This window comes from Candoia aspera, chromosome 6 (assembly GCF_035149785.1).
Source record: "Candoia aspera isolate rCanAsp1 chromosome 6, rCanAsp1.hap2, whole genome shotgun sequence".
Taxonomy (NCBI): Eukaryota; Metazoa; Chordata; class Lepidosauria; order Squamata; family Boidae; genus Candoia; species Candoia aspera.
The window spans coordinates 91,858,162-91,876,161 of NC_086158.1; the positions used below are offsets into that span (position 1 = coordinate 91,858,162).

General features: G+C 39.5%; 1 protein-coding gene across 4 annotated transcripts in view; it reads right to left on the reverse strand.

The window, feature by feature from the left end:
• KCNMA1 (potassium calcium-activated channel subfamily M alpha 1) overlaps positions 1-18,000 on the reverse strand; it is a 542,368-nt gene that overhangs the window by 76,523 nt on the left and 447,845 nt on the right. For all 4 annotated transcript variants that reach the window (XM_063307681.1, XM_063307680.1, XM_063307683.1 and 1 more), the window contains one exon: positions 12,179-12,272. In XM_063307681.1, coding sequence (XP_063163751.1) covers positions 12,179-12,272 — 94 coding nt within the window. The remainder of the gene's footprint in view (positions 1-12,178; positions 12,273-18,000) is intronic.

Genomic DNA, 18,000 nt, shown 5'->3' on the forward strand with positions numbered 1-18,000 from the left:
CTTTTCTGAAGATGTTTAACCAAGGGGGATAAGACTCTACTTGTTTAAAACCAAGGTTGGACTTTTGTTTTTTTTTACCTTGAAAGACAGGCAGTGCTGGCTTTCAATGCATAGCAACATCCACGGTTTTGTACAAAGAAATAAACAGAAAGCAATTGAATGCATTTTAGAAAATCTACCAAGCTACTAATCTCATATCTAGATCTCCAATTATATTCACAGCTCCTCTGTGCTTCTACCAAAAATTATGCGCACTTGAGCTCAAGCAGAGAGGAAAGTAAAAATTTTCTGAGTTTTCCAGAGCAGATAATGCCACTTATGATCAATGAAACTCAAGAGCAACCCCAAATGCTACGCTATAACCCACAGAAAGACTGCCTCAAGCAAAACCACAAATGCCTCTTCCAGCAAACCTGCCATGAGAGAGCAAGTATTATACTTTAAAGAGCAACAGTCTCCTTCCAGCCCTTTAAAAATACCTTCAGTGCATTCAACTGGCATTTTCTGAGCAAACCAGAATTAGAGGAAAAAGTCAAGACAAGAAAAAAAGTAAATATGTTTTCATAATATGGTTAGCTCATTCCACTCCCTCTCTTCAGTTTTAGTCCTATACATTCTGGAGGTTTTACTACTTAGATGAAAGATGGTTAATCGGGCTATGCCTTTGGTTAGTACACTACGTTTTGATTTTTTTTTTTTAATCCGTTCAATCATGTCCGATTCTTGGAGACTGCCTGGACAAGTCCCTGCAGTTTTCTTGGCAAGATTTTGGAAGTGGTTTGCCCTTGCCTGCTTCCTGGGACTGAGAGAGAGTGACTGGCCTGAGGTCACCCAACTGGCTTTGTGCCCAAGACGGAACTAGAACTCACGTCTCCCGGTTTCTAGTCTGATGCTTAGCCGCTACACCAAAGTGGCTCTCACATTTTGATTAGGATACATTAAAACAATATCAGGGACAATTCCCTTGTATTTTTCCAAATTAGTAAACGTTTGTTGGGCCAATCCAGCAAGGGCTTTCAAAGATATAAACTCAAAAGCAGCTTCAGAAATGGGTTCCAGTTTTACATCTGTGCTAACATAGTGGCTTTTTCTGCACTAGAAGGTGCCTGTCTCATCAACCTCTGCTAGAGTCAACTCACACGAGCCTTCCTCAAATTACGCTTACCTGGACTGCCTAGGGAATCACGTGTTGGTTGTATACAACCTCCCCTCATTGTGTAAAGAAGTTTACAGGCAAAGTTGCATTATGATCCATGCCCATGCCTCATCATATTGAGCAGATGACTCTCTTCTTAGAGAGAAACATGTGTGCTCCAGCTGAGCATCCATGACGTTTCCGGTTTTCATGCACTCCATGCAGTGATGTAGTTTTTTGGGGGGGTGGGGAGGGCAGTTTTGTTTTATTTTTTTAGATCCAGTGGGTAACAAGGCATGCCTTTCCTAGTCTCTCTTGCAACTGCCCTAACAAATTGTGGCAATTAGCATGCGGTTAGTGTTACATGCAGGGAGCAAAGGCAGGTGGTGCTAATAATTGAAAAAGCATTTAGAGCTTTTACACCCCAGCTGAATATTTCATAATCTGCGGCATGTTTCACCATTTACTCAGTGGGCCTCTGTCACTTCAATCATCCCTGACTGCTCTGACTGGTGCTCTGAAGCTCCACCAAGTCAAGACTGACAGTTTGTCACAGGCAAAGTCCTCAAGTCCACTGTGTCAGCTTGCTGGGGCTGGCTGCTCTGATGGAATGTAGCAAATGTTTTGTGACTAATAGATCCACCTTTTGTCATAGCATTAGCTATTCCTGTGGCCATTCCAGTCTGTAACAAGGGCAGTAGGCTGAAATGAGGCTTTGTAGGCTCTCTCTGTAAAGGGTGCATTGCACTAATCCTTTCTGGCTGAGCTTTACAAGTGTAACCAGCAATGAAATTTCCAAGTTTTCAGCATACATGTAGAAGCAACTTGTCAAATTAAAAGTACAAGGCCAAGGATGGACAGTTACTTGTAACCTTCAGCTTAGCTACTCAGCTTGCGATAGAGAGATGAGCCATCCATAAATATTAACCTGGTCCTAATTTGACATTTATCTTCTTCAGCACAGAATCCACTTTTGTATCCATGATTCAAATTTAGGGATGCAAACAAATTCAGCTGTGTTTCACCTCACTTCCACCTCATAAGTTGTTGTTTTTCAAAACTGTGTGTGGCATTTTCATGCTGTTTTCTCCCAATATGTGAATATTTTTATACATTTCAGAAACAGCTCTATTTTTTTTTACCCCACTTTTCTACTAAGAAGCTGTGAACTTGATTTCTGTAGGGTATTATCACTAACATTCTTTTAATACATACATTTTGTGTACATTCTTTTTTTTGATCCACAATTGTATCAGAACACTTGGAGAAGTACAAAAGCTTAAGAATGTCCTTCCTGCATTAGTTCAGAAGAAGGAATTATAGCAATTCATTCTCAAATAAAATTCTCCTCTATTCCCAACAAAGTTGCAAAATAAGGAGCATACGGCATCTCAAGCACTTTTATGCAGCCCTCATTGCAGCCAATTTGATCATTTCTTATGAAAATGATGTGAGCATACTTAGCTTTTAGTTTCCTTTTATCTTCTATCACCAGTTGTTTTTAGGATGTAAGCAGCTTGCCAGTGTGGGGAAGAAACACTGAACTATAATGGATGCCATTCACCATATCTGAAAACCATACTTCAGTGAGTCTTCTGTTTGATTATTTACCTTCCTTATTTTCTATTGGTAAATAAAATGCATATTTGTCTAAATTAAATTTAACAACTCAGTATATGTTAGCACTGACAGCCAGTGTGATGTAATGGTAAAGGTGTTTTAGACTAGGCCAGGGGAGACCCAAATTTGAGATCACTCAGCCGCAGAAGCTCACCAAGAGCCTTTGGATCAGCCCAACCAAGTTCATGGGAAAAAGTTAGAAGAACTTATGCCACCTTGAGCTTCTGGAGGAAAGGTGAATTATAAATCTAACAAACAAACAAAATTAGCATTATATACAAAGAGGTGAACTAAGCTTTGAAAAGCTGCTTCTCTATGGGAGCTACTGTTTAGCAAGACAGGAAAGAGGGAAACTGCACAAATCATAGGTTGTAGAGACTACAAATCATAGCTTAAGGGCTAAACTATTATCACTTCTTATTAAAGTAGAACCAGAACCAATTGCTATTTCTCAAAATGGTTCTCCAATATTTAAAGTATTCCCACAGGAAGGACTTTGCATAACCCCCCCACAAAAAAAACTGATGTTTTTAAAATTCTGTTTGCAAACTGTTAAAGATTCACAGCCTAGGCTTGCCAATATTATAATTTATTGTAAGCTTCTTTCCACTACTGTTTTCAATTAATTATAATGTATTGCTATATTTAGATTTTAAACTTGGTTGAATATAGTTTATTGTTATTAACCAGCTTCAGAGCTGGCTTGTCTCAATACATATATTCAAGGCTTACCATAGATCCTCCAGGTAGCTATTGAAAAGCAGAGGGAGAAGTGTGCAATCTCCTCCCTGTAGCCCAGTAAGAGGAGAGAACATGAATATAAGTCTTGGTCATTTAACATTAAACAATAGTTTGGCTTCATTTGGGTATCACATTAATGGATCAGAAATGTCATGCCTGGAATCAAACAATCATCCTATGAAATTATGGAAATTTGCCTCTAAACTTTAGAAGAATGGACAGATTTTGCTATGGAAGTCAAACAGGAAGAAACTGTCCCTCTCAATATAAACTGAGTCCTACAACAGAACTGTTGGTATGCAGTTCACAATGTTTTATTCTGATATCTTGATCCATCACTGGAAGACTAGTTCTTTCCTCTAGCTTTACATAATCCAAGACATTGGAAAGAGAGCTAAACAGGGAGAAAATATACAGTTTGACTGGGTCTTTCATCCAGATATGTTTAAAGAGTGTAGCATTTTGCTTTGCTTCTCAGTTTTTTTAAAAAAATAGATTAAATTTTAATTGGAATAGTTTTTTTTAATCCTCGTTATGCTGGACTAATGAGTTTGCAAGATTCCAGATTTATGATCAACCTATTACAAGTGGCACCACCTAACCAACCTCAGCTGATCCCAAAAAGCTAAGTAGGGTTACATCTGTTTAGCATGGAAGGCCACCAAGACATTTGAGGGTTGTAAACTAACTGAGAAGTCCTGGAAGACAATGAAGACAAGCCACTTCCTCCTGATTGTCACAGATTTATATGAGTGGGTGCATGTAATCTCCAAGAGCTCAACCCAAACAGATCTTTCCCTTAGATTTCCTCCACTGCAAACATAAGCTTATGATAACACAACTAAGAAGTCTATAGAATGGTTCAAAATTATCGTTTTCAGTACAATCACAGGTACATAAATGAGGACTTGTGTAATACCATCACAGTAATACCCTTTATCATATGGAATCCTTGATGGCTGCTTCTCAAATCTGTGTGATTTCCAGAAGTTGAAGCATAAGCCAGAAGGCAAGGGCTGTGATAGAGATGCCTGCCCTCTGGAATAGTATTTCCCCAGACATCCATATGGCCCCCATGCTGAAGATGTTCCAAAAGGCACTGAAAAACTGGCTGTTCACCCAGGTCTTGGGGCAGGGTGGTAGGTGAGCTCCTGTAAGATTTTGTCTTGTTTTGTATGTTTTTTTCTGGACAGCTATCATCTGTTTCATTATTTTATTCTTCTGACATTTTATTATGTAAAATGTCCAGAGTCAGAGTCAGGTGTTCTTTAAATTTATGGAAATAAATATTTTACCCAAACTCCTCATTCTTAGGGCTAAGGGTAGTAGAAAAGGTACTATTAGGACTGTGTAATGCTTTGAGTTCAAGTTTCCAGAGAAACCAGGGTGCTAACATAGCAATATGTCTGCAACTCTTTAAAGCAGCTGTATCTTTCCCTAGGGTAAGGTGGCAGCTGCTTAAGGATTAGCACACACCTGCTATGTTTCTACCCCCACACCCTCCAAGGGCTCCCTAGTTACCTGTCCTGAGTTCATTGGATGATACTGGATACATGTTGAATTAATGAAGTAGACAATCCTACCTACAGTATTTGTTTAACATATTTCTTCCATACTTCCAGAGGTCAGTGTTAAAAGAAAAGCATTATTCTAAATACTAGAAAGCAGAATACTTTAGTGAGGCAGGAGGACAACTTCATAGTCCCCATCTCTGTCAAGCTGCCTGGAACACTTCATTTAAGTACACACTGTCATGAGTACACACTGATGGCGAGCAGGAGGGGGCCTCTATCCAAGGGGAAAACGCATGCGTAGTGCTGAGGAATTAAGCAGCCATTCAAAGAGACACAGATCAGACCCGCCTTGACTTTGGGGTTTATCTGTCTGGGTTTTCCCACGCTTCTTCAGTTTGTTAGGATTCTGTCTTATGTAGCAGTAATAAACACTAGAGACCTACTCCTCGTCTCAGCATGGTTCCTGACTGTTAGGACACACATTGTGCAATGATACATACAGTATGTATCTATATAGAAACAAGGTCATGTTGAAGGGTTCTCTTCTTTCCTGCCATTGTGCTTGACCTTACCAATCCTTTTGCATGCAAGGTTATTGGTGACCTCCTATGGAAAGGAGGGAACTTGTCATGAGTACTGAGGGCAAGCAGGAGGGGGCCCCTATCCAGGGGGAAAAACGCATGCATAGTTTAGAGGCTTTGAACCTTCCTTCAAAGAAATTCAGAGCAGACCCGCCTTGAGTTTTGGGCTTATCTTTGTGGGTTTCCCACAGTCTTTCAGTCTGGCAGGATTTTCTGTCTACTAGAGTAGGACAATAAACACTAGAGACCTAGATGCCATCTCAGCATGGTTCTTCGCTCCAAGATAGGAGAGAACCCAGGGATAAGGTTGGGTAGTGAAATGAATCTTTGGGGTTGTGATCTTCTCTTTGGAAATAGGGCAGATCTAGCACCTGAGGGATTCTGAATATGAAAAGGAACCCTACTAAAAGGGAAGCTCAGCTGAGAAAGCCAATTGTTTGGAGGATAATGTCAATGATACTATTTGGTTTGAAGTGGGCAGGGGCAAATTATATTTTTGCCAGTGCCTGGCTCCATCACATGCTATCTGTTTCTGTCTCAAGAGGAATGTTTTACTGGGTCTGATGCTTTCTCTGGCTCTCATTAGTCCAGCTCTGGACTAATGCAACTATAATTACTGAAGACACTGTGGACCAGAGGCCACAATCCAGGAAGGTTTTTTTGTTTTCCAAACCTCATTGAAATCAATAGGAGAATAAGAGCAAACATGCTATAATAAAAACCCTATTCATTGTGAATGGGTTTTATCCATGACAAATGCCTTCTAGATTGAGGGTTTGTTTTTTTTTACATTATTGTCACCAAAAGTTATTCCTATATGTTCAGATCAGGTAGTTCTCATGCTTTAGCCTATGATGCCACTGAGGATTGGGAACAACTCCTCCTTTATTACATCCAAAAGGGACAACAAGGCCCGTTGTTTATTCCAATAAACATTAATCCATCAGGGTTTTTGATTCTCCATTCAGATCCAAGGACATATTCCCACTGTATGAACTATAATGATTCTGAAAATCATCTAAGGGTTGTAAATTTAAAGCCCTGTTACACAGGTTGTACATCTTGAAATGTATGTGGAACATGTAGCAGAGAACATTTAAAAAATAATTTCTAAAATGGGAAATTATTATCTTCCTTAAGTCCAGCCTTAGCTCTTGCAGGCCACTGATACTTACTTGAAGGGGAACTATGTAAACTGGTAACCTCTTCAAATGTAGATGGAATTACTGATCAATACTGCAGATCTCTAGTAATTTAGACTGTTTCCCACTACCATTTCCTCCTCATTAATAATATTTAAGCTTTGGTTATCAACTGAATATGTTGCACGCTACGAAATTATTTCCTTGTCTCAAGCCAGAACAGTGGATTATGGAGGTATTTCTCTTCTCCTTTCTTCCCTGTAGAACAAATATAGGGCCCTCCATCTATTAATTCATTCATATTTATACTAGTGTGTGTGTGTGTGTGTGTTCACGTGTTGAACTAGAATGTTTCAAACCAGTATTTCTGGCTCAGCTCTGGGGGAACTTTATCCCATACCTGGGAAAATGGGACTCATTTCAGACTTACCTTTACGGGGAAGAGAAAATGGGGTCAATTTTGAAACTGTCTACTTTTTTTGGGGGGGGGGCAAGGAAGCTTACAATAGCAACTGCTGTTTTAATAGCTGCTGTTCTCCATCTCCTCAAATACGTTTTTGAGCTATTGGGTGCACATTCCATAGCATGTCAACTGCTAGAGAAGGATGGGAAATATCTCTTGGCTCCAAATATAGTTTTAGAAGGGAGGAAAGAGTTAGAGAGGCTTTGAGGGGATGAATTGGAATGAAGATAATGTTTTGGAGGGATCATAATAAGAGTTGAAGAAACTTTTCCACCTAACTAGGGAACAAGCATCCTCTGCTTAGAAAGCTAGAAACATGGTGGTGATGTTGCTTTGGCAGAAGTACAGGAGAAGCCTAGAATGAGAAAAGAGAACCCTTTCCTTCTCCTTCTGGTGTCTGGTGTACTGCAATGTGTCAAGCATAAGGAGATCTGGGAAATGCAGTTTTCTTTAGGCCAATGGAACCAGGAAGCGCTTGGGACAGCTAACTTTTCCAGATGAAGCAAGGTTCTGCTTGATGGCTCTTATCTATCCCAATATTACTTCCAAGTATGCGACCCTCAGTTCAGCGTTCCTCTTGGAATGAGAAAATGGAAAAGACACAGAAACATGTGCATAATTTACATACTGGTCACATGATAGCTCTGGATGATCTCTTCCAACAGTTTCATAGGGATGTTGAACAATGTGGAGGACATGACAGGACCTGAGGATATCCCAAATGTAGGAAATAGCTTTTGCAAGTCCTTTAAGTTTGAAAGATGCTAATGTGATCTATTTTGAACGGGGCAGCTGCTTGATAAAAAACCCTGGGTGTATGGAACTAAGTGGATGAGTTTTTGGACCCAGCCCATGTCATTAATACTTTGAATATGGAAAACTGTTTCAATGCTATGGACCATATTTGAAATGTTTGCATTTTCTGGAAGGCTACTAATAATTTTAATGATTTCTTGTAACTCACTTTCCAAATGAAAAAGGCAGAGCTCTTTAAATTACTGATCCAGTAGATGCTGATAACCAGATATCCCACAAATGAGATATTAAAAGTTATAAAATAAATTTCCTTTTTCTCTACAGTTGTGTAGGAGATGATTAGATTTATTGGTTTAATTTCACTAGAAATCTGGGTTTGAAATCATTATAAAAGTAAAATGTTTGAATTCACAGGATTTCACAGAAATCACACAGGTTCCATAACTATGCTAAAGAGGGGCCAGAAATTCATTATGCTTAAAAGGATATAAGAGCATTTAGTAAAAAGTATAATAACAGGACATTAATAAATGCCATGAAAGTCAGAGTTAAAACATTCTGATGCAATTCTGAAAGGAGACCTGACTGCAGACTAGCCAAAGCATGGATGTATTATATATTGAAGTAATAATCTTACCAATCAGTTTAATTCTCCAATGAAACTAATATAATTATAAAAAAGAAGCTTAAGGGAACCTAAATTGCACACTTTTGGTAAACCTGAATCCAAACATTTTGAAAAAGCTAGCAACATTTCTGGGAGAGATGTTGAAATTGTCCTGTGCAAAATTATATCTAGTCCAAATCTGCACCTTTGCATTCAAGTCAAAACCTGAGAGAAATTTCAAGAGGAACTTGATAAATGATCTGCAAGATTTGTTGAAGATTTTGTTTATGGCCTCAGTAAACCAATTCAATTAAGTGGTCAAAGGCCCTTTTCTTTCATCCCTTTTAGATAAATGTTTTAACGGTAACGCATATTTGCATCTGTTTTGAAAGATGAGATCTTCCCTTGAGCTGGAACGAATCTTCTAAGCATGGACTCCCAAACACTGGGGTGAAGGGAGCAGGCAAAGGCTCAGGTTTGGGACAGAGATCTGAGTCCAGCAGATGGACAAAGGAGGACATAAAACAAATCTAGGTTTGCTGGGCTCCTCACTCGTTGTCCAACCCATGTTTAGCAATTCTGATGTGTTACTGAACAGACAGCTCAAGCCTGAGATGAGTAATCTCCCTGAGTCCCTCTTCAGCAGGCAATGAAAGCAAGGCTCCACTTTGAAAATTCTTTCCCCATCATGCAAACTGACACAGGCATGCTTTTCAAAAACCCACAGCCAATCTGTTGATCATTACTTATTTACAAAGGCCTTCAGGCAGAAAGTCCTGTAAAAACCATACTTGATACGATATACACTAGCTGTTTTGGCTTGTGGAAGGGGGGCGGGAAGTCCCCCTAGGGCTACCTCAAACCATCACTTTCCATTGCACATAAAATGTACCGTGTAACACTAAAGTATTTAATATATATGGTATAATATATCTACAGGAAAGGCATTTGTGTAGAACTGTGTTAGCCTGTATTTGGTAATTTGATGTTTTGCTGAAGGCAATGACTTGAAAAAGCCTCCACCTAGTGTTGAGGGCCTGTCATCTTAGTACCCATGAGCCAGTAGAATAAAGAAGTACCCTAAAGCAGCAAAACTTTGACACAGCTTTGAAGCATATGAAAACAGTAGAACTCCCCAGAATTCTTATGACTCCAGATCAAAGAAATGAGGCATACTTTACATAGCAAACAGGGACACAGCCCTTCACACCAAACGTTGCTGGGTCCTCTGCCCTCTCACTCTTTTCCCTTTTATTTCACTTTTATGTCCCTATATTTATCAGATAACAGAAGGATTGGGGGATTTTTTTTCTCTCTCACATTGCATATGGATAGAAATTAATAGAGATGAGATGCATAGAAGATAAGGGAATTAAACATGATGGAAGGATGTCCACAAGCATCATATAATGGAGGGAATAAAATGGGTTGTGGGTTCACTTTATTCCCTCTCTGACATAAAGAAACATGTAAGTAAGTCAGTACTGCATCAGCAAGGATTAGCAACTAGAATAACTTTTTGAGCAAATACACAAAGCAGCAATGGTTGTTCAACACAGAACAGAAAGCTGCATTTCCTCTTTCTCTCTCTCTTTTTCTGTCTTCCAGTTCTAAATGTTGGTGAAAATAGGTTGAGGAAATCCACTGTAGACTTCAGGAACAATCAGCTCCTTGAACAATGCAGAAAACAGTGTGTGTCTAAATCTCCACTCATGGTACCATCTGGTTTTAAACTGGAAACTTGCCTCTGCCACTCAACAGAAAGAACAGTTAAGCTCAAGAGCAAGAAGTTTCTAAATGTATTTTCTTGTTCCTCTGCTGATGTGGAGGTAATGCTATATGGACATCTAGATCAGTCATGATTTAAATCTTTAACATACTTTTTCATTCAGGGAAAAAGGTTGACACCCTGATCCAACCATATCCTGGGACTTCCTAAGGCCCCGCCCCAGCAGAGGCATCTGAAGGATTGGAGGCTCTCATCAAAGTGACAAAAGCAACCTCACACCATCACAATGCATGTACAAAGCGGGTGGATCTTGCATCACAATACCGTGATGGTGCTGTTGTCATTTGCCCTCCGTTGAACCCCCTGTGGATGCCTTGGCAGAATGTCAGCACATCTTTATAGTATGGTAGCCAGTGTTGGTACTCTGCATGCTTGCATCAATAGCATAAGTAGCATCAGGTAGCCCCTCTGATAGTAAGAAACCGCAGGTACTAAATCCTCCTTCCAACCTCCTCCTCATAAGGGGTCCCTTCCCTCCTCAGTCCCTGCAAAGTAGAGCAAGAAGTGTGGTACCACTTTCCTCCATCTGTGACACTCCTCTGCTCTGACTCCAAGGGGACCATTTTTTGTTTGGCTTTTTTTTGGAAGCCTGAAGTTCTAAAGTAAGGCATAGGACAGCAGGGAACCTGAGAAGGCCTGCCCCAAGGCAGTCACCTCCCCTGCCTTCCTTATTTTATGCCCCCCACCCATAAAAGATCCACAATTTGGCAAGATCAGCTCATCAGCTGGGGATTCTGACTGAAATTCGACTGCCTCTCAATCCTGAAACTTCACTGAGAATCTTACTTCTAAAGCAACAGCTGGTTGTTCAACTTCAGTGGGTACCTGCTTGAGAACTGCCATTCGAAGGAGGCCAAAAGTGAAATTTAAAATCCAAGCATAATGAAATTCAGAAGAATCTCAAAGGCTACCAAGATTTCAGGATGGTGGCTTTCCGGGGCACCCCTATTTTGTGATCTGATTTTTTTTGTCTCCAAGAAAATTCAGGACAAATATTTAAGAGATTTGAAAAGATGAACAAAAATCCACTCTCACAGTTCACTCCTATTTCTGTATAATCTGAGTGGTTTACACGAGTCATAGAAATTCTTTTGTGGAGGAACTGCTCTTTAGACGTTGTGCTAGCAGAACACTTTTAGAAACAGATGTTCTAAACGCTTTTAGAACACTTAGGAAAAACCCCACCATATTTCACAATGAATCCTGTTTTTAGCCCCAGTACAACTGCATTAGTTTTGAACTTTGCTTTGGAAAGCACATAGATTATTTCCCCTTTCCCCCCTACCCATCTTTTTTTAAGAATCATTCAAAATCAATTAGAGGCAATTTGATTTCAATCGACAGGATAAAAGGAAAGGTAATATTCAGGTTCATTTCTGATTGTGATGATACATCTCACATACGTCTTTAAGCACAGAACACAGTCCTCGGAGGGATTTCAACAAAAAGAGAATTGCCAGAGGCAAACTAACCCCAGGAGTTATTCGGATTGGTTAGCGCTATCATTAGTGCCACTGCTGTTTAAGAACTACACATGGACAGGCTGGGTGACAGCTAAGACTTTAAAGCCTATGCATTTTTCAAACAGCTTTTCAAACTGTTTTTCATGACAGATTTTTTTTTCCAGCTCTATCATTAACTGCTGACAAGCTGACAGAATAAATACTCCAGCGTTTCAGAAACCATCTAACAATCTTTTACTTTTCCCAACACCCTGCCATGAATCTTTCTTCCCTTAGTTTTTTTTTTGGGGGGGTGGGATGGGAGTGGGGGGGCAAGGTTGTTGTCATTAGGAGAGGAGATGAAGATGTGAGATACATAGGACCTTACCTCATCAATTTGGGTGACGAGTTGGGTGAATTTCTCATGCCTCCATTTCGCTGCTTCTTTTTGGGTGAGATGGTTGTCAGTTGTTCGTCTTCAACTAGAAACACAGGCAACTTATGAGGTTATGACCAGCTCAGCCATGGAATACAGGTGAAATAGCCAAGAACACACACCCAGTTCCATTCCTGCCATCTTACTTCATTGCTACTTTCTTTAGCCATGTTTCTCAACCTCAGCAACTTTAAGATGGGTGGACTTCAACTCCCAGAATTCCCCAGCCAGCACAGCTGGCTGGTGAGTTCTGGGAGTTGAAGTCCACCCATCTTAAAGTTGCTGAGGTTGAGAAACACTCTTCTTTAGCTTCACTTAAAACCATACTGAAGATAGTGAAAAGAGATTAGCTTAAAACTCAAGGAGAAAGAAGAGAAACGGGATACTGACTGAAGATATTCTTGATATTCTTGACTTTTTAAAAACAATATTTCTTAGTGAAGTTGTCTTTTTGAAAAACAGCAATCAGCGCTGTCCTGCAAAGCTTAGGTATCTTTATTCAGAAATAAAACATCACAAGCCGCCAGGCGCCACTTTGTTAATGAACCCTGAATTTCCTTTTTAAATAATCTGACTGTTCAAGGAGAATTTAAAATCTTCAAGCCTTGATTTTAAATGTGGTAATAAATTAAAGCTATGCAAAGGGCTTCACTACAACTCAAAACTCATCACTTTACCCTTGATCACAAAATGAGACGTTATCAGAGGAGCACATAGAATGAAATCAATGTGGCCAGTTGACAAAGGATAGGATTTATTTAAATGGAGATGGACCTTTTGAGTAATAACACAACAAACAAATGCTTTAAGTTTGTTGTTGTTATTATTACATCCTTTGGCAAAATTCTATAGCACAACAGTTTTTACCCTAAGCACAATGAAACCAGACTTCCTAACAAGCTATGACTCATCATCATTATTATGATTACTATTAATGGATCGGTTTTGCTGATTTGAAACTCCTAGTTTAGCAAAATGCTTCTGCACCCAAATGAAACAAACTAAATAATATTCCAAAGATAAGAGGAAATGAGACCAATACAAAACAGTACATTGACGGACAATAACAACAAAACATTATCGTAAATCGTTTCGGGAATTATTGTAAGAAAGAAGAATAAAATGTAAAAGAAGGGGTAGGACAGTCAGAGTGAAAAGAGGAGAGGAGAATTGTTTTCATTGAGAATGAATCAAACTATACTCTAAAGAACTGAGATAAATTTAGTTCTAACTTCCAAATTGCATTTTTACCAGGTTTACGATATAATTACTGGGGGGAATTGGAAACTCAGATGTTAAACCTCTATGGATATTTTCTGTTACCAACATCTTTCCATCCAACAGTGGATCCTTCCCTCTAACTTCATAAACTCAAGGATGTGCCAATGTATCATAGCAGATGCTTAAATATCCTGCCATGTTTACAGGAGAAAAACAACTGAAAATCTCTACTCAGACCACCAGAATAATTTGCTTTAAAAGTAGATCTGATTTCCTCTATTTTATAAAGCAAATCCTAAGAATATATATACAGTCCACTTTATACAACACAAACTTTGAAAAATTCAAGCTGTTTTGTTGGTTCCTTTGCTTTTAAGGCAAGGCACAGCCCAAGTGAGATACTGATAGGTACGACTGGTTCTAGTAGCAGAATGAAATATATCACTGGGCGTCCAATACATTTAAATAAATAAGGAAATAAGAAATAATTATACATATTGGTGAGACCCGAAAGTTCTTTCGTTTGGTGGGATTGTGCATGCTCTCTCTTATTTGTGAATGAGCAAAACAACATTGAATCCTTGTTGTCATAATAGTGCATTACCTGAATCCTGAACACTTTCTTTAATTTTCCGCTTTTATTCCATGCCACATAAACTAACCCACAGCATTTGTTCAGCTACAGCTACCTCTTAAAACCAGTCTTGTGAAACATAGCACTAACGGAGATACTTTCTTAATAACATCTATTTATGACGCTATAAGGCAAAGCTCTGTTGGTAATACATGCACAAGTGCCTTTTGGTCATGATCCAAATGCAGTCGAGCAATTTTAGCTCCCACTGGTTTTAAAGGGAAAATCAAGCATTGGCTCACTTTTCTCCATTTAAGTTCGAAGACTAACAATCACTGTTAATTGTTTAACTGTGGTTGGATGATGATGTCAGTGCAATTGAATTCAAGTAAGTGAAATGAATGGGAACTCAGTAATGCTAGTGGGTCAAAACGGGTAGAGGGTCCCATTCAGTTATTCTGAAGTGGGGACTAAAAAGACAAAATTCTAAGCAGCACTCTCAGTGACAAAGCATTTGGGTTAGCATTTGAAGTTGAAGCATTTCTGTTGGCCCCCATTTGCAATGCTGACCACAAATGAAGAAATCTAGGCCACCACTGAGCTGTAAAATCAGGCAGTTAACGGGTCCACAGTGCAACATAAGAAGACAAGAAGAGTTAACTTAGCGGTTGTATTGACAAAGCCTGCACCCTCTGTCTGTCCCTTCAGAGAAAGGTGAACGACGGTGGCTTTCTATATTCTCTTGAAATCAGTCAAGAATGATCAGTATCACCATAACACTGTGATTCCCATCTCCTTTTATCTATACAGCTGAAATCAGCAGACAACATAAAGGTGTGAATGAAAGAACAAGAGAACATATAAATAAATGGCAGTTAAGTGGCAATACCAGTCAGAACCACATTAGTTAGAACATGGCTACAAGAAGCAATTTTTAAAAGAGCCCAGATGTGCTCCTGAAATCAGGCCTGTTCTCCTCAAGCCAGGTGAGAGAATGACTGCATCCATTTAAACAGGCCTAGGTTAAATGATGTCAGGAGTAATGGTGTCATTATGTATCTTGCATATGAATTATCTTCTGGGATATACTGTAGAAGTGTGGCACAAATTGCTAATGGTTAAAAAACAAAAAACCTTACAGGTTCCCATCTGCCAAAAACAAAAGGTGAACAATTCTCTACTATCACCACTTTCACTCCCTAAATCCTCCAAAGCAGTTTGCGATTGTCTTCACATCTGTTGGCTAGGAATGCTGAGAACAAGCAGGAAACATCGCCCTAGTCTAAGCAGCTGCATGTTTTGCCATAACCACAGCAAAACCTCACCCTCCCACTCCCCACAAATGGAGTGGGGGAAAGGGGAGAGAGTATTACAGGGGCATTGCAGGCTGGTTGCTTTCCTGAAAACACTGGCCAATTTCATCCCTACTGGTTTGTTTGTGCTACTGGGGGCAGGGAGGAACTGCAAAACCAGCAAGCCATCATTCTCTTTACAGGACCTGAACTTTACATTGGTCTGCAATGGCTTTTAAACTAGCACAGTATCCTTGTTTGCAAATCCCCCTAATGAATCCTGCTTGTATTATTCAATTATATACAGTTCAGTAAAAACTAAACAAGCACTAAATTGTCTGCTCTGGACCTAACTAAAGACAGCTCAATTGTTCTTTATGCCATGCATTTTTCCACTCTTCCTTGACCAAAACAATGTAAATCTTCTATCAGTTATAAATAAAGTAGACATTAAAGCAATAAAGAACAGTGTCTAAAGATTGTAAACATTCAATACCACCATCAAATAATTCCAGCTTTAGCAAAGAGCAGGTCTAGCAAGTGCAAGAATCCTCTGCCCCCTTTTTACATTTCGGTGTGATAGCCCTGATACGCTAGAGAAGTTCAGGACTAGGAGGAGGCAGCAATCTTGTTCTCATTGTTCTCACACAGCCACTCTAGAGGTCCAGCCTGCTCCACTTCTGCTCAGAAGGGATGCACGGATGGGACTGCAACAAGCTTACTAAGTGGTAACAATGAGGGTAAGTAGCAAAGACAGATACCTTGGCCTTATTAAACTGGGTCTGGAGCTGTGCAGAGAAAAGGCACTTTGAGAAAAACAGAAGTATGACTACTCTTGCTGATCAGCCTACCCATTTGACGCTGCTTCCCATCTTAAAGATGGCTTGGAAGGAAACCAAAGCCCATTGCCTTTACATCATCACTTCAGCCATCTAGTAAGCTCACCGGTGGAGTGGTAAGAGTCCTTTAACACAGCCAAGTTTGTCTTTCAGTGCTCCCAAATGTGTGGTTAAATAGCCACATTTTAACCAAAGCTGTAAAGATTAGGAAACATGTTGCCAGGGTTGGCTATCGGAGATTACATTTCATAAGGGTAGCAGCACAAAAGAAAACACCCAATTTATAGTCTCCCTGTTTTATTTCATACATGACTCTTCAGACAGAGTCTCACTGAAGGAAACCTTGTCATCCTTATACATACTAAGGAAAGCACTACCTTATATTCTATGTGGAAAATGGGTTCTTCAAGATAGGTTATTGATCCCATTCCTGTCATTAACCACAGCTTAGCAATCTTTATGGTTCTCAGTTTGTTTCTCAGCATAACTCACAGGCTGTTACTGACCTTTTTGAACTGGAAAAGAGATTTCGAAGAATTGGAGATTTGGGGTATGGTTTTTGACAATCTCATTAAGGTCTTGCTTCAGATTCCCTGCTAGCAGCAGTTTGAACAGGGCCTACTCAGTGGTGGTGATTATGTACTGTAATTTTCAGATGAGTTCAGTCGGGCAAAATTTATTCGCTGCAGAAAGACAGCTGGGACTTTCTGAAAAACTCAGTGTTGGGATTATTCAGTCTTAATCTTAATCTTTGGATTCACAGTCTTAACCAATCATGAAAGGACACTCACCCCCCCCCCCCGAAAAAGAACCACAGGAGGGACTTTAAAACAAATTAGCATTCAGTGTAAATCTTCTGAAGAGGAATAGAGTGAATAAGTAATTCCTCCAATATAAACAAGGTGGATTATGCAGACAACACCCCCCCCCCTGAATTATTAGGTCAGGAAATTGACACAGAATATTACAGAACTAAACTCCATCCTGTGTTGTTTTAAAATCGATGATCTACATTTCCTTGATATCTTTCACTAGAAACACATAATACATAATAATCTTCTTGCAATAATCAAGAGATCGTTTTTGCTTAATAGGGAAAGATCAAACCGTTTCAAGGAACATTCACTGTTGGAAAAGCATCATACAATGGATAATAAGGCTTCAGAGCCCCTGATTTAGACTGCGGTTTAGTTTAATCGTCACAAGGATATGTGTGTGTGTATGAATGACATAACTTCCAGATAATGTTCCATGATCTGACTTAAAATGTTCAGGTAATTTTAATAGTTTTTGAGTGAAAGCAGACATCTAAAACAAGAATTTAGTTCCTATTCTCAATTCTTCCTTTAAGCACAATCAAGAAAATGTCAAAAAAAGCAGTGGTCAGTCTCTGAAGTATTTCTATGTAATTAGAAAAAAAAGTATCCATCAATTCCATAATCTCATCTACATCAGCAGGAAAACAGCTAATGTGGACCTTCAACAAAGCTCCTCTTGCTGTACCAACTCACAGGATTAATCAGACAGTAATGCAAACTTGTATACTTGCCAAAACTCCTGGTGAAAATGGTAAAGATTTCAAAGCCAGTCAAGCATGAAACACAAAACCATCCAGAAATCATTAGTTGTCTAGCTATCTTGAGTAAGGTATTAATCACTGTGTCTGGAAAAACTTGCATCTGCAAAGACTTAGAAGAGCATTATGATGTCATTTCTACACTGAGTGTACAACCCATGCACACAACTGCACATCTGTTGCCTGGTGGAACCAGCTACAGGGTTACCTACTGAGATTTGGGTTCAAGCCTGATTTTTTGTCCAGATAATGGTGACATTGGACTGGTAGGC